Source organism: Lontra canadensis, unplaced genomic scaffold (genome assembly GCF_010015895.1).
Source record: "Lontra canadensis isolate GAN:19392208 unplaced genomic scaffold, GSC_riverotter_1.0 scaffold142, whole genome shotgun sequence".
Taxonomy (NCBI): domain Eukaryota; kingdom Metazoa; phylum Chordata; class Mammalia; order Carnivora; family Mustelidae; genus Lontra; species Lontra canadensis.
In genome coordinates, this window is record NW_022631136.1 from 735,615 (window position 1) to 757,166 (window position 21,552).

A 21,552-nucleotide genomic window follows, 5' to 3' on the forward strand; every position below is an offset into this window, starting at 1 on the left:
TTTAACTGTTTTAAATCTGTTGATCATCTTCATACATGGTAGTACTGTATTCAGTATTTTTTGACCGCTAACTCTAGACTCTTCACTATGTAGAATGAGGTTATTAACATCCCTCTCCTTTCCCATTAGTTCTCATTTATCCCTTCAGTTTCCCATTTTCAGTAAACTGTACTTTCACTTTGTCAAGGTGGAGAATATTTATATTCTACTCTGTAATCAATTAAATGTTACTTCCTTGCTCTAAAGGTTGAAAGTTAATAAACAAAGATTATAGTAAAGCTCTGTAAACATTGTTCACCATATGATCTAGTAGGTATGGTTAATATTAGAGACTTTTTGTTTTTTTCCTAAAATTTTTTTAGATTGTTTGCTTTCTCATAGCCTTTTTTTTTTTTACTTTCTAAATTCTCTGTCATGTCGAATATCTGAAATCACATTTTCCCCAGAAACCTCCCTAGCTGAACTTTCAATCTCCTGCTCCAGTATGAAATGTCTGGATCTCATTCTAGGACTACCTTTTACTGATACTCTGAATTGAGCACTCTGTTTTACAGATTTCTTTATCTTCTTTTTTTGGTTTTCTCTCATGTTTTGGTGGAGCATATCCTTTGTTAATTTCCAAAAATAGGGGGCTTATGAGAGGTGAATTTTCTGAGTCCTTAGATCTCAAAATATCTTTATACTGTTTTCACATTTACTTTCATAGTTTGGTTGAAAATCATTTTCCCTTACAGCTTAAAAGGCATTACTTCTTGTCTTTAGTGTTTTTGATGTGAAGTCTTTGCAAGATCATTTGTAGGAACTTTTTTTTTTTCTGCCTGGGAGCTTTTATGGACTTCATCCATAATGTCCTGTAATTTTTACAATGATGTATCAACATACGAGGTATTATTTTTCATTCCTTATGGGTTACTTGGAGGGCTCTTTCAGTCTCAAGATTGGTGTTCTTCAGTTGTGGAATAATTTCTTTCTCTTCTATTTTCTCATATTTTCTCAATCTTGATCTTTTTGTTCTGTTTTCTGAAAGATCTTGAGTTTTTTTTCCTCTCTAGTTTTCTTGGTCTTTCTCTTATGAAAAGGCTTTCATCAAAAATCAGTTGGTATCTCTCTGTCCATTCATATTTAAGAATGAGGTATGAAAAAATTGAGACATTCCTGGTACATAGATAGGGATTATTTACTCTCAGGTTTAGTAAAGTCTATGTAGGTGAGGAACTGGCTGTTCAGGGCAGGAGAAGCTCTAAGTGTTAGAAGGCTGGAGTCTTTTGCCAAAATATTTTAACTTTTTAGAGAAGTCACATTTTTTTGCCCAAGGAATAGTACCTTGGCTACCAAGTGTGGAGATTGCAAGGGAGGTGGTGTTGAGTATTTGGTAGTCACACTTTTAATTAATTATATTGATTTCAAACCCTCTACTCACTCCACCCTTCTGTAGTCATCATGCCCTAGATGAAAACTGCTCAGGGATTCTGCAAGTCAGATCAGCAATCGGCTCCTTTCCAAGATACTTCTCCCCTTCTGCATACCCCAACCTCATTTTTTTTCCCCACTGCCTTATCCCTTCTTTATTACTCTTTTGTTCTCTTTTTGTCTTGTAAATTTTGTAGAAATGTTTTTTCCAGGTATACTTCTGGTTAATTGTTTATACCTTTGTTTGTTTGTTGTTGTTTTTAACTATTCACTTTATAGGAGTCCCAGGAGGGAGAGATAGTGAATAGGAGTGGTCAGTTCACCATTTTGACCCAAAGGATCATTTTTTAATAATCATCAATAATTTTTTAATACTGACCTGTGATCTTATGTAGGAAATCATTTAGTCTACTTTAGAGGATCTTCAGCAAATGGCTGGGAGAGGTTTATTCAGCAAGCATTTGTTGAGTACACATAATTGAAGTTCCGTATGACACGTGCTATAATAGAGGTAACTGTAGGATGCTATTTGAATGGATTGAATAGGGGCTTTAGTTAATTTTGGAGTGGGGATGGAAGGTACAGAGAAAAATCTCTCAAAGGACCTAAACTCTGAAATTGCAGTAATTAGCTAAATGAAAAGCCCATATTCTCTGAAGAGCATAGTTGAAAGGATGCAAACATGAGTATGGCAAAATTGGTGGACCTGAGAATAATTTCTCATTGCTGGGCATGTATGTGGAAGGTGGTAAATAGAACTGGAGTGTTACTTAGGAACAAGGTTCTGGAAGGTTTGTGTTCGCTAGAATTGGTCTTGGAATTTTACCCTGAAAGCAGTGGGAAGCAGTTGTAGGATTTTAATTTTGCTAATGATATGATCAGGTTTGCATTTTAGAATCAGGAGAACAGGATGGAGAATGGGTGGGTGGCTTAGTCAGCTAAGTGTCTGCTTTCAGCCCAGGTCATGATCCCAGGGTCCTAGGATTAAGTCCTGTATCGGGCTTCCTGCTCAGTGAGCCTGGTTCTCCCTCTCCCTCTGCCTGCCATTCACTCTCTCCTGCTTGTGTGCTCGCTCGCTCTCTGTCTCTCTGTGTCAAATAACTAAATAAAATCTTTAAAAAAATTTTTTTTCTTTTATTACCTAAAAAGTGTCAATCTTTCTGGCTTCCCTTATAATGAGAAGTTAGCTGTGCCTAGATGTATTCTTTGTAGTTATCCTGCTTGGGGGTTCACTGAGCATTTTGGATCTGTGGTCTGGTATCTTTAATTAATTTTGGGAAATATTTACCATTATCTTTTAAAATACTTCTTCTCTTCTATTCTCTCTCTTCTCCTTTGAGGATTTTTAGTTACATATCCCATGTGGTCTTAGATTTCTGCTGTTTTATTCATTCTTTTTTCCCTTTGGACTAATTTTTGGCTAATTTATACTTTCCAATTTTCAAGTTCAAATATTCTTTCTTCTGCTGAGCTGGTGTGCTTCTCTGTCTTTGGTTTTCGGTAGTTATACAGCGATGTGTCTAACATGGTCTTCTTCATATCTGGTTTGGGGTTTATAGAACTTTTTGAATCAATGATGTATTAGTTTACTGGGGTTGCTGTAACAAAGTTTCTCAGACTGGGTGGTTTAAACATTAATTTGTTGTCTCCCTCATAATTCTAGAAGCCAGAAATCTGAGATCAAAGTGATAGCATGGTTGACTTTTTTTAAGATTTTATTTATTTGAGAAAAAGAGAGAGGACATGCATGAGTTGGGGGAGGGGCAGAGGGAGAGGGACAAGCAGATTTCCTGCTGAGCCAGGAGCCCAATGTGGGGCTCAGTCCCTGGACCTCAAGATTGTGACTGAGCTGAAGTCAGATACCTAACTGACCGAGCCTCCCAGGCATCCCCGCATGCTTTATTCTTTCTGAGGGTTGTGAGGGAAGGTTCTGTTCCTGGCTTCATAGTTTGACTTGTGGTGGCCATTTTCAATATCTCTTCACATTGTCTTTTCTCATGTGTGTCTGTGTCCAGATTTCCCCTTTCTCTAAGGATACCAGTCATTTTGGCTCAGGGCCGACCCTAATGACCTCATTTTAACTTGATTACTCTGTAAAACCTTGTCACATTCTGAGGTATATAGGGTTAGGACTTGGACCTATGACTCTGGAGGGTCACACCCCATAACAAATTGCTTGATGTTTTTCACAAATTTTGGAAAATTTTCCACTTTTATCTGTTCAGGTTTTCTTTTCCATTTCTCTCCTCTCCTGGAACCCTATAAAAACATATATTAGATCTCATCACTAAGTTCCTTTTTATGTTCCTTTTTGTATTTTCCATCCTTTTTCTCTCAGTGCTTCCTTCTAGATATTTTCTATTAACCAGTCTTCTAATTCATTAATTCTCTCTTCTGCTGAATCTTACCTGTTGTTAAACCCACCAATTTAATTTGCTTATTTTTCAGTTCTAGAATCACCATTTGATTTTCCCCCTCCCTTCCCCTGATTTCTTTTTACAAAGAATTTTATTTTCTAGTAAAATTCTGTTGATCTTTTTTCTTCATCTTTTCCTATCTTTCAGCTTTTCATTCTTTTTAAAATTTTGACACATTCTCAAACTTTTAAACACCATAAGTACATTATGAAGACATTTTTTTTCCTGAATCATTTGAAAATAAATTGGTGATGTCCTATCACCCCCAAATATTTTCATATGTGTTTTTCTGCCAGACTGTTATATTCTCCTTCATAACCATAAAGTATAGCCATTTAATCAAAAAATAATTCATACATTTACTATTATTATATAACACTTAAACCCTATACCGATTGACCAGTTTTTATAGCAGAAGATTCTGTCCAGAATAACAGGTTCCATTTATTGCATTTCTATTTATTTTCCTTGGATCTAAAACAATTCCTCAGTCTTTTCCTTGATTTTCATGTTTTAAATACGTTTAAAGATTATAAGGGGAAAAAAAGATTATAAGTCAAAATATTTTGTTCAGTGTCCCCCAGTTTGGATTTATGTGATGATTTTTGTGATCAGATTTAGGTTATGTGTCTTTAGTAGGGTTATCACAGAATTGATTGTATTCTTCTCTTTCCATTCTTTCATTTATCACACAAGTTTGATGTCTTCCACTACCTGTTCTATTCCTTTTGATATCTTATAGATGTAGTATCTTCCAGCCTTGTCCATTGAAAAGTTTTCACTTGGTAATTACTATGGATTGAATTGTGTATCCCCAAAAGATGTTGGAGTCCCAATTCCTGGTACACATGAATGTGGCCTTACTTGGAAATAGGGTCTTTGCAGATGTAATCAAATTAAGCTGAGGTCATTAGGGTGAGCCTTATATAATATAACTTACGTCATAATAAGAAGAGGGAAATTTGGGTACAGACAGACACACAGGGAGAACATCATGTGACAACCAAAACAGATATTTTATTGATGTGGCTACAAGCCAAGGAACACAAAGGGTTAATGGCTACCACCAAAGTGAGGAAAAGGCAAAGAAGGATAGCCCTGCTGACACCTTGATTTTAGACTTCTAGCCACCAGAATTAGGAGATAATACATTTCTGTTGTTTTTAAGCCTCCCAAGTTGTGGTACTTTATTACCACAAACCTAAGAAGGTAATAGAGTAATTAGTAAGTGTTTTCCGGGGAGGTTTTTTGAAACATTGTGAATAACTTATTCATCATAAAACTTTCAATTTATTCATTTATTTAAATAAGTATGGACCCATAGAGTCTTTTTATTCTATGTTTTAATTAATTACTACCAGTAATTATTGTGATGCTCAAATTGTTCCAGATTTGGCCAGTGGGATCTCTTTTCAGGCTGCTTTCTGTGTTCTTTACAAGTCCCCATCATTTTCAGAGCATTTTGTTACTTCTGGAATAAGGTTTTCCATCTCATCTTGCACTGTTCTGCCTGGCCCTTGAGTCAGTCATTTCTCCAAGGAGCTTGAGTTCCTTTTAGTGAAAAATCATTTAGAAACCATCTGAATGGGACACCTGGGTGGCTAAGTCTATTAAATGTCTGCCTTCGGCTCAGGTCATGATCTCAGGGTCCTGAGATAAAGCCCCATACCAGGCTCCCTGCTCAGTGGAAGTCCTGCTTCTCCTTCTGCCTCTTCCCCACCTCAGCTCTCTCTTGCTGTCTCTCTCTCTCTCAAAGAAATAATTAAAATCTTTAAAAAGAAAAAAAAAGAAACCATCTGAGTATTAGGTGTACTCATCGATGTCGGGATATCACAGCTGCTAAACCCTATCAGTGTACAGAGCTAGGAAATAGATGTATGTTTACATACTTATCCTGTCTGTACACACACGTACATCTATATTAATTTCTTTGTCTGTCTATATGTTCTCTCCATTCCTAATCCAACACCACAGTATTCATTCTGGTTTTCTCCGTTTTCCTGTTTGTAATTGCTTTTTCTAACAGTGTAAAACCTTGTCCCCCTTATTTTCAATACATTCACTTACTTGATCAGTCCCTGTGTGTAGGGGAACCTGGATGGCTCAGTCAGTTAAGCATCTGCCTTCGGCTCAGGTCATGATCTCAGGGTTCTGGGGATCAAGCCCTGCATTGGGCTCCCTCCCCAGCAGGGAGTGTGCTTCTCCCTCTCCCTCCATCCCTCCCCTCTGCTCATGCTCACACACTCTCTCTCTCTCTCTCTCTCAAATAAATAAATAAAATCTTAAAAAAAAAAAAAAAAACCTCTGTGTAGGCAGATAACCATCACATCCATCCCTCCTTATCCACCTCTGGGCTTTCTCGTATCTTACTTCAGCATCCCATGCAATGCCTTCCTCATATTTTCACACACTCTCTCTCTGGTTCTTCCCAGCTTCTAGGGCATGACTCTGTCTCCCTCTGGTTCTTCCCAGCTTCTAGGGCGTAGAGTTTTCCCACTGAGAGGCTGGAGTGATCACTAGGGCCCTCTTCCCCTGAATGATTTGAAGTCTAATTCTTGTCTCCTTAACACCTAAGCCTGTGTTAAACTACTCTTTTCAGAAGCTTCCTGTTTGGCTTCTTAATTCCCTCTTCTTCAGAATTCAGGAAATATCTTGAAGAGCTAAAATAACATGTGGTTGAGCCTGTTTCACCAGAATCTTGGCCTTTCGAATCTTTAATTTCTATCTCTGTAGACCAGCAAGACTGTTAAAAAGCTGTGCTTTTTCTTCATATGTAGTAGTGGCCCTTTGCCTTGTCCTTTTACCTGAATTATCAAATTCGTACCTGGCTCTCCCAAGTCAGCAGAATCCTGAGAAAAAAGGCAACTGCAGAATGTCAGCTTAGCTTTCTTTCCTTATGGTTTCCCCCTGGTGTAGGACTTGCCTCTTAAGTTTTGGTTGCCTCAGCACTCCTACCACACTGAAACATGTGTGCATGAGTGCGTGTGTGTTCAAGTATGTATGTGTATATATCTGGCTTTCCTAGTTGTTCTTGGTGGGAGCATTGTTCTACTGCAAGCTACTCAGGTATATCCAGAAGCAAAAGCTCAACTCTAGTATATTCTTTTCTGTCCCATTCCTTTTTTAAAATGTTTCTTGTTTTACCACCCAAACACCCAAAATGATTTTGCAATCTTATGATCCAAGACTCTTAACTCTTAACTTAAAGAAAAAAAACACACTGTTTTAAGGCATGAACATTAAGATCAGATCAATAGGATTTAAGCTGAGTGATGAAGGCTGGCATCAGCAATGGCATGTCATATTGAATATGTGTACCCTTGATGTGACATGATGATAATAGTGCTTTACATCCATGGTCTTCCTCCTAAACACCTTTAACCCCAATCTGATCATGAGAAAAACATCAGGCAAATCTCAAATTTGAGGGACAGTCTATAAAATACCTGACTGGTACCATCAAGGTCATGAAAAACAAGGAAAATCTAACCACCTCACAAATAAGTGGGGCCTAAGAAGACATGACTATTAAATGTATTGTGGTTGGGGTGCCTGGGTGGCTCAGTGGGTTAAAGCCTCTGCCTTCGGCTCAGGTCATGATCCTGGGTCTTGGGATCGAGCCCCGCATCAGGCTTTCTGCTTGGCAGGGAGCCTGTTTCCCTTCCTCTCTCTCTCTGCCTGCCTCTCTGCCTACTTGTGATCTCTGCCTATCAAATAGATAAATAAAATCTTTTTTTAAACAAATAAATAAATAAATAAATGTACTGTGGTTTTTCCCACGTGGGATCCTGGAATAAAAAAAGGACATTATAAATAAATAAAATCTTAAAAAAAAAAAAATGATCCTGGGGTCCTGGGATCGAGCCCCACATCAGGCTCTCTGCTCGGCGGGGGGCCTGCTTCCTCCTCTCTCTGCCTGCCTCTCTGCCTACTTGTGATCTCTGTCTGTCAAATAAATAAAAAAAAAAGGACATTAGATAAAAACTGAAGAAGTCTGCCTTAAGTATGTGGACTTCAGTTAATAATAATTATCAAAATTTGCTCATTAATTGTGACAAATATATCATACTAATGTTTGAGGTTAATAAAAGGGATAATTAGGAACTCTGTATAATCTTCACAGTAATTTTTTATACCTAAAACTGTTCTAAAATCAAGTTTATTTCTTTAAAAAATCCATACTATTTGATTTCATATGCTAAACTTTATTTATGGATTTCGTTTTTGTCTGTCTTCTTAGTTATTGTCATATCTCCAGTACCTAGAAGATTGGCCAGCACATTTAAGCCCTCAGTAAATATTGGGTCAGTTAGATTGGTAGAAGAGAGCAAAAGAGGATTAAGTACAGATAACTTGGGCAACTGCATGGATGGTAATATTCATTTAGGGAGTATAAAAAGCAGAGATTGGAAACTGTTCCAGGCTTGAAGGGTGATTTTTTTTATTGTTGTTGTTTTGTACCAGGGATATAGTTAATAATAATGAGGGAATCTGGTCAAAGTCAAAATGGTAACATCTTGTTCCTTTTCTCAGAAGAATAACTCTTCTTTTCCTCTTTTAGGCATATAAAACCTTCGCTAATCGAGTGAACAATTTAAAGAAAAAGCTGGATCAATTGAAGTCAACCCTTCCTGATCCTGAAGAATCACCAGTCCCTTCCCCAAGCATGGATGCTCCTTCTCCAACTGGTTCTGAGTCTCCTTTTCAGGGAATGGGAGGTGAGGAATCCCAATCACCAGCCATGGAGAGTGAGAAATCTGCCACACCTGAGCCTGTGACAGATAATCGTGATGTAGAAGACATGGAACTCTCAGATGTGGAAGATGATGGGTCAAAAATCATTGGTATGTCTTTATGGGGTTAATAGGCAACTTGTTCCTTACCTATTTTGCTTTCCCACCAATGAATCTATCACAGGCTGGTACTAAAAGATAGCTTAATCCTTATAAGATTAGAACAGCATGTATTATTATCCTGGTTCAGGATTTGGTAAACCACACGGGCTAAGAATCATCCCTTAAGATTTGGTCCATTCAGCGAGGTAGCCACTAGCTACATGTGACTATTGAGCATTTGAAATGTGGCTTTTCCAACTTGAAATGTGCTCTACTTAAAAAATACACGATGGATTCTAGAAACTTAGTACCCACAAAACATAAAAATATCTCAATTATTTTTGTATTTATAACATATTGAAATGAAAATATTTGGGAAATAGTGAGATAAAATACATAATTTTATCCGTTTCTACTTTTTTGAAAGTGGCCACTAGAAAATTTAAATTTATACGTGTGGCTTAAGTTGCATTTCTATTGAACAGCAGTGTTCTAGAGGGAGGGGCACTTACACTGAAATACCTTACATCTGTCACTCTTGACCTTCAAGATTCCAAAGCCATAGTTTGTTAACTATGCTTTCAAAATTAACCTGGCGGCCCCTGGCTGGCTCAGTGGGTAGAACATGTGGCTCTTGATCTCAGAGTCGGGAGTTTGTGTCCCACATTGGGTGTAGAAATTACATACATAGATACATACATACATACACATGTACATACACAAACACACAAACTTAACCTAGATCAGTGCATTGTTTCTGTGACACCCCCAGCTTTTATAATTATTCTTCTTAGGCAGTTGGCCTTCTGTTGAATTTAATGCATTCTTCATATATATATGAAGTATATAGTACATAGCCTTTAAAGTATTAGAAGGAGTATATTGTAAAGCCCATTTATTGCAGTTTCATGTTAGTGTCTACAGTTGTATCCACCAGTTAGGCCAATTTTAGGAAGTCAAAGAAAAAATACAAGAAAGTATGTACAGAGTTTCTATGTCTTAGAAAGCTTTCAGGTTAATGGAAAGGAAAGGACAGGGATAATTCATAACTATAAATATCATGACTGAAAGAACATAAATATGTACCAAATAATGAAATTATCACAGAAATGTACAAATTTAATACACAAATACTAAAAAAAATGCAAAGACATCTTTGAAAAGACAAAAAATGAATTTGGGAAATTTATTTTAAGCAGGCATTGAAGGTCAGAAGGAACATAAAGAGTATGACTTATTTAAAAATCATAAAGTGAATGATTTTTCTCTAAAGCTTAGTGCTTTATACCTCCAGATCAGGAACTATTAGGACATGTTTCATACTGGAAGCAGAGTGTGGAAAGCAGTAATGCAGTATCACCTCTTTTCTTTAAACAGTAGAGGACAGGAAGGAAAAACCTGTGGAGAAGTCAGCTGTATCTACTTCTATGTCTACAAAGCCAACAGAAAGTATCTCAAAGGCCTCTTCATGTACCCCAGTGCCTGTTACCATGACAGCAACCCCACCTCTTCCAAAGCCTGTGAATACTTCTCTCCTGTCCCCTTCTCCAGCGTTGGCTTTGCCAAACCTGGCTAATGTGGATCTGGCAAAGATCAGTTCTATCCTTAGCAGCCTAACATCAGTCATGAAGAATACTGGTAAGTAAGTCCCATAAGAGAATAAAAAGCTTATTTTCATCTTTCTAATTGAGCCATCAGTCTGGTTTTTTGTTGATTTTTTTTTCTTATATTAAAAGTAATTTTTTTCCTTAAGATTTTATTTATTCATTTGACAGAGAGAGAGCACAAGCAGGGGCAGCAGCAGGCAGAGGGAGAGGGAGAAGCAGGCTCCCCACTGAGGAGGGAGCCCGATTCGGGGCTCAATCCCAGAACCCTGGGATCACGACCTGAGCCAAAGGCAGACACTTAAAGACTGAGCCACCCAGGTGCCCCTAAAAGTAATTTTTTAAATCAAAAAACAAAAACAACAACAACAAAAAAACAGTACATGGTCATTATAGAAAAATTAGAAAATAAGAGAATAAAATAAGTATCTCCAGTCCTGCCACCCCAAAGGACACCACTTGTGTTTAACCTTATATGTGTGTATTTGTGTGTTTGAGAGAATGTTTTGGTAGATTAAATATTTATAATAGTTTTTCTTTCAATAATTGAAGGATATTTATACTTCACTATATTTATAATGAATTTATTTATCTAAGCCTTTATTACTAGGCATCTGGTATATTTCCAGTTTTTCACTATTATAAAGAACAATGAACAACCTTGATGCTAAACTTTATGCACAGCCCTTCCAAAATGATTGAGTATATAGGGTTTTTTTTTTCTCTTCATGGAAATTTAATGAAAATATACAAAAGTGTGGGGCACCTGGGTGGCTCAGTGGGTTAAAGCCTCTGCCTTCAGCTCAGGTCATGATCTCGGGGTCCTGGGATCGAGCCCCGTATCGGGCTCTCTGCTCGGCGGGGAGCCTGCTTCCTCCTCTCTCTCTCTGCCTGCCTCTCTGCCTACCCGTGATCTCTATCTGTCAAATAAATAAATAAAATCTTTAAAAAAATATATATATATATACAAAAGTAGAGCATCTCCATGTACTCGTCACTCATCCTCAGCAGTAGAAACACATGGCCAGTCTTGTTTCTGCTGTGCCTTACCCAATCTTGATTGTTTTGAAGAAAATCCCAATTATTTAATTTATTTATAAAAACTTAAATATAGGGGCTCCTGGGTGGCTCAGTGGGTTAAAGCCTCTGCCTTCGGCTCAGGTCATGGTCCCAGGGTCCTGGGATCGAGCCCCGCATCGGGCTCTCTGCTCGGCAGGAAGCCTGCTTCCTCCTCTCTCTCTGCCTGCCTCTCTGCCTACTTGTGATCTCTATCTGTCAAATAAATAAATAAAATCTTAAAAAAAAAAAAAAAAACTTAAATATATTTTTCTAAAAGATAAAACCAAATAAAATCAATATGTAGGTTTTTAGTCTTTTCATGTTAAAACTAAAATGATTACCAAAAATGTACTACTTTATGTACCAAGCACATGAAAGTTCCCATTGTTCCTCAACCTCTGCAACACTATTTTGTCTTATTTTAATACTTTGTCAAATTCAGCCTTAAAAAGTCATTTGGGGGGCACCTGAGTGGTTCAGTTGTTAAGCGCCTTCCTTTGGCTCAGGTCATGATCCCAGGATCCTGGGATTGAGCCCCACATTGGACTCCTTGCTCCGCAGGAAGTCTCCTTCTCCCTCTCCCATTTGCCCTGCTTGGCAGTAGAGCATGCATCTCTTTCTCTTTTTTTTTTTTTAATGTGTAATCTCTACACCCAGCGTGGGGCTCAAACCCACAACCCTGAGATCAAGAGTTATATGCTCCACAGACTCAGCCAGCCAGGTGTCCCAAACATGCAGCTCTTTTTTTTTTTTTTTTAAAGACTTTTATTTACTTATTTGTCAGAGAAAGAGAGCACAAACAGTTGGAGGGGCCTGCAGAGAGAGAAGCAGGCTCCCTTATGGGCAAGGAGGTGGGACTCGATCCCAGCACCCTGGGATCTTGACCTGAGCTGAAGGCAGATGCTTAACCGACTGAGCCACCCATACGTCCCAGCATGCAACTCTTGATCTCACGTTTGTGAGTTCAAGCCCCATATTGGGTGTAGAGATTACTTGAAAAAACAAAAAGGCACCTGGTTGACTCGGTTGAGCATCTGATTCTTGATTTTGGATCAGGTCAAGATCTCCGGGTTGTAAGATAGGGCCCCGTGTTGGGCTCCCTGCTGGGTGTGAAGCCTGCTTAAGATTCTCTCCACCTCCCTCTGCCTCTCTTGCCCCCAACTCTCTCTCCAAAAAAAAAAAAAAAAAAGTTACTTGTTTTAGTTTACATCTCTTTGATTAAGATATGGTTGAAACCTTTTCATTTCTTTATCATTTAGTTTTCCTTGTGAAATAGCTGTTCATATTTTTGGTCATTCAAAGATTATTTTCTTTTTATATACTTTTTTCTTATATATTAAAAACTAACCCAGTGTTTTAAAATATAAAGATGTAGGGGCTCCTGGCTGTCCCAGTCCCTGGAGGGTGCAGCTCTTGATTTTGTGGTCGTGAGTTCAAGCCTCATGTTGAGTGTGGAGCCTATTTAAAAATATGTATATATTTAAAGATGTAAAGGAAGTTGCTTATATAATCTCATTTTAAAAGCAACATATTAATCACATAGAGTTATGCAGTGGCTGGGTTACACAGTTGTAGTGGCTCTGATCATAATCAGCCATTAATACTTACTGAGTACCTGACAGGACTCTGAGGTATAGGTTCCACTTGGCAGAGAAAAACAGAAAGAGGTTCCCAAAATCTTTCTATTGGCTTTTAAAAGTGACAAATACATATGAACAAAACTTAATACTTATTTACCTTAGGGGTGTTCCAAGTCAACAGGAGCAGATTTTAATCTAATGTTCAGTTTTTCCTTTGTACAAGCCATGATATGTCCTATTTGTGGATCTGTCACAGAGACATTCCTGATTGAGTGGGAAGGATCATGAGTTTAATGATTATTTTGAATTGCATTTTCTTGAGTTATACTTTCTGCCACCAGGGGTCAGTCCTGCATCAAGACCTTCTCCAGGAACTCCTACAAGTCCCAGCAACCTCAGCAGTGGCCTGAAAACACCTGCACCTGCCCCAACAACATCTCACAATCCTCTGGCAAATATCCTCTCAAAGGTGGAGATCACCCCAGAGAGCATTCTGTCTGCTCTTTCCAAAACCCAGACACAGTCAGCCCCAGCACTGCAAGGTAAACCAACATATGCCAGAGGGACTTGAATTGTGAGTGTTTGCCTCTGGCCTGATCTTGGATTCCATTTCTGAAGAATCCAAAGTCATGGAATGTATAGTACAGTTATTTAGTATCTTCTTTATATGTATCATCTATAAGCTGCCATTCATAGAGTGAGGTGATGTGATCTGCTTAAAGTCGCACATTTATCTATTCAGTGATGAACTGAGACTAAAAGCCAGTTTTTTTAACTGGAGTCCTGTGTTCGTCCATCTACACCATGACCCCCCCAACCCTCAGGGGCTGCATTCCAGCTTTTATAGTATATACTGAGGTTTACATTTTTAGTGTAAACCAAAGCTAAAGATAGTGAGAAAGGTCAGTCTACTGTCGAAAATCTTACAAGACAGGGCGCCTGGGGAGTGCAGTCTGTTAAGTGTCTGACTCTTGGTTTTGGCTCAGGTTGTGATCTTGGGGCTGTGAGATCAAGCCCTGAATCAAACTCTGCAGTTAGTGCAGTGTCTGCTTAAGACACTCTGTGCCTTTTCCTCATCTTCTTCTCTCTTTCTTTCTCGAATAAATAAATCCTTAAAAAAATATCTGAGACACCTGGGTGGCTTATTCAGTTAAGCATCTGCCTTCAGCTCAGGGCATGATCCCAGGGTCCTGGGATGGAGCCCTGCATCAGGCTTTCTGCTCATTGGGGAGTCTGTTGCTCCCTCTCCCTCTGCTTCTGCCTTCCACTCCCCCTGCTCGTGCATGCTCTGTCTCCATCTCTCTCTCTCTGAAAAATATTAAATAAAATATTTTTTAAAAATCTTATGAGATATGAGTTTTTGTTTTTAATGTCCTAATGTATTAGAGAGGCCTCTATATATAGGTGTAGCACATCTTTTTTGTGTTCGCCTACCTATAATCTCTACCTTATTTGAACCTCTTGTTCGGCTCTGCTAATTACCTATTCTATGTCTAAAACTGTCTGCTTCTAATATTTTTTCATAAAGCTCACCTGTTCTCTCTTCTCAGACCCTCCAGATACCAGCACAATCTTTATTTGGAACCTAAGTATAATTATGCGATGAATTACAAATACTAGAGCAGTATCTTCAATACAGCAATTTAACTGCGGTTCTCACCCAGCAGCCTCCAGGGGACATTTGCCAATGTCTGAGCACGTTTTTGTTTGTCACAACTGGGGTGGGGGTGGGAGTGCCACTGCATCTAGTGGGCAGAGGCCAGAGATGCTGTTAAAGATCCTGCAATGCAGACCACAGCCCCCACGACAGAGACTAATCCAGCCCCACATGCTGGTAGTGCTAAGGTTGAGAAACCCTGCTTTATATGAATAGAGACCACAACAGGTTTCTATTAATTTTATTTCCTAAACTATTCTGTAAGTGGATCAGCCAAGGACTAGATTATAGTGAACTTTGCCTTTCGATAAGATATAGGAGATTTTTGTTACACAAACTTAAATGCTATTAAATAGTAACCTACAGGGCGCCTGGGTGGCTCAGTTTGTTAAGCGACCGCCTTCAGCTCAGGTCATGATCCCAGGGTCCTGGGATCGAGTCCCGCATCGGGCTCCCTGCTCCATGGGGAGTCTGCTCCCTCTGACCTTCTCCCCTTTCATGCTCTCTCTCACTGTCTCTCTCTCAAATAAATAAATAAAATCTTAAAAAAAAAAAACAAATAGTAACCCACAGTTACCAGATATTGGCACCAGCAATAAAGGATTAATGATCTACTACAGCATATCTAATAGTAAGGATTTTAGAGATAATTAGTTTGAGGGATCAGCATGGTTATGATTTCTACCTTCTAGGCCCTCTTCTCTCACCATCCTGCAGTTCTAGTAAAAATGTTGAACTCACTTGTTTTTATTAGCCTCTTATATAGATGGGTATAATAATATTTACAGCTTTTTCTTTCAGTTGATTATTGTACCATGTCTTGTGGACTTTCTTATCAGGCAAAATTTGAGCAGAACTAAGTGTGCTCTGACAGAATGCTTTTCTGGAGACCCCAGAAAACAACCTTTGTGGAGTAGTTCATCACCTTTCATTTCCTTATGGAGAGTAGAATTCTTGATTTTTAAAAGACTATAAAAGGATTCTCTTATTAGAGTCTCTGATTGTGTCACCACAACTATTATTGACAGGTTTTCAACACAAAAGAACAACTTCAGTGGGCAAAAGGGCCATAGAGGATAGCCTGTTAAGATTGAAGAAAAGTAATATTTAGCGGCTTAGTAGTAGAAGACCATCTCACCAGTTACCAGAAATCTGAGTAGTGTCATTTCAACCCACAGTATCTAAAAGATATGCTGAAATATCTTTTAAAATTCATATGATGTCATATATCACATTCTAGTGCTTGAGGATTTTTGTATGAACAGTGGCTACTAAGAGTTAAATCATACTGTTAGTGGGGTAAGTTACAGAGCCAGAGAACTTTTTGGAAATGAAACGTGGAACTTATTTTTCAGGAGGATAATTGAAATAAATGATATGTATTTTTCAGATATTAGTGAATATTGGATAACAAAAATCATGCACTTTACTATATAGAAACTGTTGGCAATTAAAAATGTTCCAAGGATAGGGGTGCCTGGATGGTGCAGTCTGTTAAGCATCCTCCTCTTTGTATCTGCAAGGTTGGTGGTCTCAAGGTCATGATCTCAGGATTGTGAGATCAAGCCCCACGCCAGCTTCCACGCTCAGTGCAGAGTCTGCTTAAGTTTCTGTCTCCCTCTCCCTGACTTACTCTCTAAAATAAATAAATCAATCTTTTAAAAAAAATGTTCTAAGGATGGAGTGATCTCAGAATTCTTCAGAGCTTAAGTCACTTAGTAAATATTGGATTAAAATTGAAATTTTGAAGAAACATATAATTAAAGTATCCTCTGAAATACTGTTTTCTTTCACCCTTATCATTATGGAAGAACAGTTTTCGTGTGTGATTAAAAGCTATAAACTTGGGGCGCCTGGGTGGCTCAGTGGGTTAAAGCCTCTGCCTTCGGCTCAGGTCATGGTCTCAGGGTCCTGGGATCGAGCCCCGCATCGGGCTCTCTGCTCGGCAGGGAGCCTGCTTCCTCCTCTCTCTCTCTCTGCCTGCCTCTCTGCCTCCTTATGATCTCTGTCAGGTAAATAAATAAAATCTTTAAAAAAAAAAAAAGCTATAAACTTGGGTGAAGTATGCACAAAAAGTTTTCATTTATAAGTGCAAATTGGGTAAATTTTCCAAAATATCATTGAATTTATAGGACTCCTATTTATCTCTTTGTCAAGTATTTTTCTAAAAAATTTTCTACAGGAGCAGTTTGCTTTGGTGGACTTCAGCCTTTGCCCCAAAGAATTCTTTCTCAGAGCTTCTGAGGTTTTGTCTGTCAGTGAGTAGGTTTGAATCTCATCAATGTCAGCCTGGGTCAATGAATAATTCTTGAATTTTCCAAGCTATAAGGTGGTCCAGCTTTGTAATTCTTTGTGGTGTGTGTATGTGTGTTTGTATGTTTACTACTGCTACATTTTACAACCAAAAATGATATCTAAAAGCATTGTTTCCCCAAAGCCTAGCAAGAGACGCTTGGAAAAAAGTGACCCTTGAAATAAATTTGAGCAATGTGCATATACTGTCTCTCTCTTGAGAATAACACTGTATATTAACTTATTAGAAACAGTTGTGGAGGCTGGAAAGGAAGAGTTGGACAGAATATCTATTTGCATTTAGAGAAACAGTACCACAGATCCAATGTTAAGAAATACTGGCTTAAAGTGTTATTTTAAGGATAATTTTGCCTCCTTTCTTCTCCTGCTTTGTCTTGTTTAAACTGTGAATGATTCTGACACTAAAATCTCCCCTTTCCTGTTGCCTTTTATTGTGCTATGTTGGACTTGTTTGATAACTGCAGTAGAAACATTTCAGTAATTTGCTTTCTTTATATTGAGAAGTAGGTCCAATATTTTCTATGACATTTAGCCATTGCTTGTTTGGTGTGGATTCTCTTTGGCCTCATATTATAATGTCTATCTTGTTCCCACTGGAATGAATGAGAATATCCGATTAGCGACATTGTTTTTATTGTAAGGTAGGCAGTTCTTTTTAATTCCTCTAATCTCTGTTTCTACAGGCCTGTCATCTTTACTTCAGAGTGTTACTGGGAACCCAGTCCCAGCCAGTGAAGCCGCATCCCAGAGCACTTCAGCTTCCCCTGCCAACACCACAGTCTCTAGCATAAAAGGAAGAAATCTGCCCTCCAATACCCAATCCTTTATTCCTAAAAGCTTCAACTATTCTCCTAATTCATCAACTTCTGAAGTCTCTTCAACATCAGCCAGCAAGGCCTCAATCGGGCAAAGCCCAGGGCTCCCAAGCACTACTTTTAAGCTACCATCCAACTCTGTTGGGTTTACAGGAACCCACACTACTAACCCTGCTGCCCCACCTACTGAAGTTGCCATGTGCCAATCTTCAGAGATCTCCAAGCCAAAGCTGGAGTCCGAGTCCACCTCTCCAAGCCTGGAAATGAAGATCCACAACTTCTTAAAAGGTAATCCTGGTTTCAGTGGCTTAAACTTAAACATCCCAATCTTGAGCAGCTTGGGGTCCAGTGCCCCAGCAGAAAGCCACCCCTCAGACTTCCAGCGTGGCCCTACTAGCACGTCAATCGACAACATTGACGGAACCCCTGTGCGGGATGAAAGGAGTGGTACACCCACCCAGGATGAGATGATGGACAAGCCCACATCCAGCAGTGTAGACACCATGTCCCTGCTTTCTAAGATCATTAGCCCTGGTTCCTCAACACCCAGCAGTACAAGATCACCACCCCCTGGGAGAGAGGAAAGCTACCCCCGGGAACTCTCCAATTCTGTACCTACATATCGACCTTTTGGCCTGGGCAGTGAATCACCCTATAAGCAGCCTTCTGATGGAATGGAGAGACCATCTTCCCTGATGGACTCTTCACAGGAAAAGTTCTATCCAGATACTTCTTTCCAGGAAGATGAGGATTACCGAGATTTTGAGTACTCAGGGCCTCCACCCTCTGCTATGATGAACCTAGAGAAGAAGCCAGCCAAGTCTATCCTGAAGTCAAGCAAGCTTTCTGAAACCACCGAATACCAGCCAATCCTCTCCAGTTATAGCCACAGGGCCCAAGAATTTGGGGTAAAGTCTGCCTTCCCTCCATCTGTAAGGGCCCTCCTGGACTCTAGTGAGAATTGTGACCATCTCTCCTCTTCCCCTGGGCTATTTGGTGCCTTCAGCATAAGAGGGAGTGAACCAGGGTCTGACCGGTCACCATCACCGAGTAAGAATGATTCATTTTTCACCCCTGACTCCAACCACAATAGCTTGTCTCAGTCTACTACCACTGGGCATCTTGGTTTGCCACAGAAGCAGTACCCAGACCCTCCTCACCCAGTCCCACATCGTTCCCTTTTCTCTCCGCAGAATACCCTTGCCGCTCCCACGGGCCACCCACCCACACCAGGCGTGGAGAAAGTCCTGGCCCCCACCATTTCCACCACGTCGACGATTGAGTTTAAGAATATGCTTAAAAACGCCTCCCGAAAGCCCTCAGACGATAAGCATTTTGGCCAGGCACCCAACAAGGGTACTTCAAGTGATGGTGTTGTCGGTCTCTCAAACCTCGCCCAGCCCAGCTTGACAGCCACTGAGCAGCAGCAACAAGAAGAGCACTACCGCATAGAAACCCGAGTCTCCTCCTCCTGCTTAGACTTGCCCGATAGCACCGAAGAGAAGGGAGCCCCTATAGAAACCTTGGGTTATCATAATGCATCCAATAGGAGGATGTCAGGGGAGCCAATACAGACCGTAGAGTCCGTCCGAGTTCCTGGGAAGGGAAATAGAGGACATGGGCGTGAGGCTTCAAGGGTGGGTTGGTTTGATCTGAGCACCTCAGGCAGCTCCTTTGACAATGGCCCCTCAAGTGCCTCTGAGTTGGCATCCCTTGGGGGCGGGGGCAGCGGAGGCCTCACTGGCTTTAAAGCGGCACCATACAAGGAACGGGCACCCCAATTTCAGGAAAGTGTCGGCAGCTTCCGTTCCAACAGTTTCAACTCAACATTTGAGCATCATCTCCCCCCGTCCCCCTTGGAACATGGGGCACCCTTCCAGAGAGAGCCAGTGGGGCCATCATCTGCCCCACCTGCCCCTCCTAAGGATCATGTTGGTATCTTCTCTCGAGATGCACCCACTCATCTACCCTCTGTGGATCTTTCGAACCCCTTCACAAAGGAGGCGGCCCTGGCCCACGCCGCCCCACCCCCTCCTCCTGGAGAGCACAGCGGAGTTCCTTTCCCCACCCCACCCCCTCCTCCACCCCCTGGGGAGCATAGCAGCAGTGGTGGGAGTGGTGTTCCCTTTTCTACTCCACCTCCTCCTCCACCCCCTGTTGACCACTCTGGGGTTGTACCCTTCCCAGCCCCACCACTGGCAGAGCACGGAGTGGCAGGAGCTGTGGCAGTATTTCCTAAGGACCATAGTTCCCTCCTTCAAGGGACCCTGGCTGAGCATTTTGGGGTGCTCCCAGGACCCAGGGACCATGGGGGCCCCACCCAACGGGACCTCAACGGCCCTGGCCTTAGCCGTGTACGAGAGAGCCTCAGCCTACCTTCCCATTCTCTGGAGCACCTGGGCCCAGCCCATGGAGGAGGAGGTGGGGGAGGCAGCAACAGCAGCAGTGGCCCCCACTTGGGTCCCTCACACAGAGACGCCATCAACCGGAGTGGTATGATTTTGCGGAATCCCCGGCCAGACTTTCGGCCTAGGGAACCTTTTCTCAGCAGAGACCCGTTCCACAGTCTAAAGAGACCCAGGCCACCTTTTGCTAGGGGCCCTCCGTTCTTTGCACCAAAACGCCCATTCTTCCCTCCCAGGTACTGATGGAAACCAAGGGAAAAAGCATTTTGAACAGTCTAGAGAGCATTGGAAGTAGGAATTTGGTTTATTGTTCTTTTTATGTTTTCCTTCCTCTGATTTAAATTTTTTTAATGACAAAGGGCCTCCCTTCCAAATTTAAAAGTCATACATGCTTACATTTCACTATTCCATCCAGTCCTCCCTCCCACTGCACTTAACTGACCTTCCCCAAGCTACTTGTATTTTAAAGGGGGCAAGGGGTGGGAGGGAGAGGAGGGGGCAAAGAAACACAACCAAAGCCACTTCACTTGGCTGGGGGTTTGAGGGGTGGGAGGAAAAACAGATCTTATTTTACCCCATTTATTGAAGAGTATTATTACATTTGAAATAAAACTTCCATCAGTACAGAGAATAACATGTGCAATGTTGGGATGTTATTTTGGGTTTGGCTTATCACATAGTCAATAGAAGGATTCCTATCCCCTTCTCTCTCCCATTAAGTAACTACTGTGACCAGCGTGGCTCTCTTTCCTGAATGCTCTGTGCACTGCTGACGAGCCCAAAAGATGTTGCAAGGGAGGATAGGTGGGAGACCACGGACCTGTCAAGTTGGTTTTGTTTTTAAAGACCTATTGAAGTTGGGTTCTTTACCTTTCTCCTAAAATCTTAATTAAAGAAAATCAGCCTCTTCTAAAGGACTATCCGTCATTAACTTGGAGGAGATACGGATCTCATTCTACCCTAGTAAAAATTATTCCTCTTTATCCTTGGAATGAAAGGGTACTGGATATAATCTCCAGGTTAAAATAAGGTGTAACTGCAATGAAGAGAGAAAGGAACCACCAGTAGTGCAATGTGACCTGCATATCCCTCCTCATAAACAAGACTGGGAGACCTTTTGAGGTAGTTTGATATGTCTTGCACCAACTTTTGCTTCCTGCTTTTCTTTCTTGATTGACTTTTTCTCCCTCAGTTTTCACTTCTGCTTTGGCCGGACAGAAAGTCATTATTACAAGTGACGACACAAAGATGCAACTAAAATATTATCCCTCAATTTTTTAATGTAAAAGGTAGATGTTTTTACCATGGTGCCTCCCTAATGTAAGTGATATTTGTTGGTGGTTTTTAACAAAGGTTAACTACTGAGGAAAGGGAACTATTGGCCTGTATCCTTCTTTCCTCCTTGCCCTACACTTGTATTTACAGCTGTTCTTGGTATTTCGGAGAGGGTTCAGTAG

General features: G+C 40.5%; 1 protein-coding gene across 4 annotated transcripts in view; it reads left to right on the plus strand.

Moving 5' to 3' along the window:
* Positions 1-20,787, plus strand: part of RPRD2 (regulation of nuclear pre-mRNA domain containing 2) — a 96,326-nt gene extending 75,539 nt beyond the window's left edge. For 3 of the 4 annotated variants that reach the window (XM_032843659.1, XM_032843658.1, XM_032843660.1), the window contains 4 exons: positions 8,389-8,671; positions 10,040-10,300; positions 13,247-13,447; positions 17,559-20,787. In XM_032843659.1, the coding sequence (XP_032699550.1) occupies positions 8,389-8,671; positions 10,040-10,300; positions 13,247-13,447; positions 17,559-20,338 (3,525 nt within the window). In that variant the 3' untranslated portion in view covers positions 20,339-20,787. The remainder of the gene's footprint in view (positions 1-8,388; positions 8,672-10,039; positions 10,301-13,246; positions 13,448-17,558) is intronic. The other variant, XM_032843661.1, reaches the window with a different exon arrangement.
* Positions 20,788-21,552: the final 765 nt, after the last annotated feature.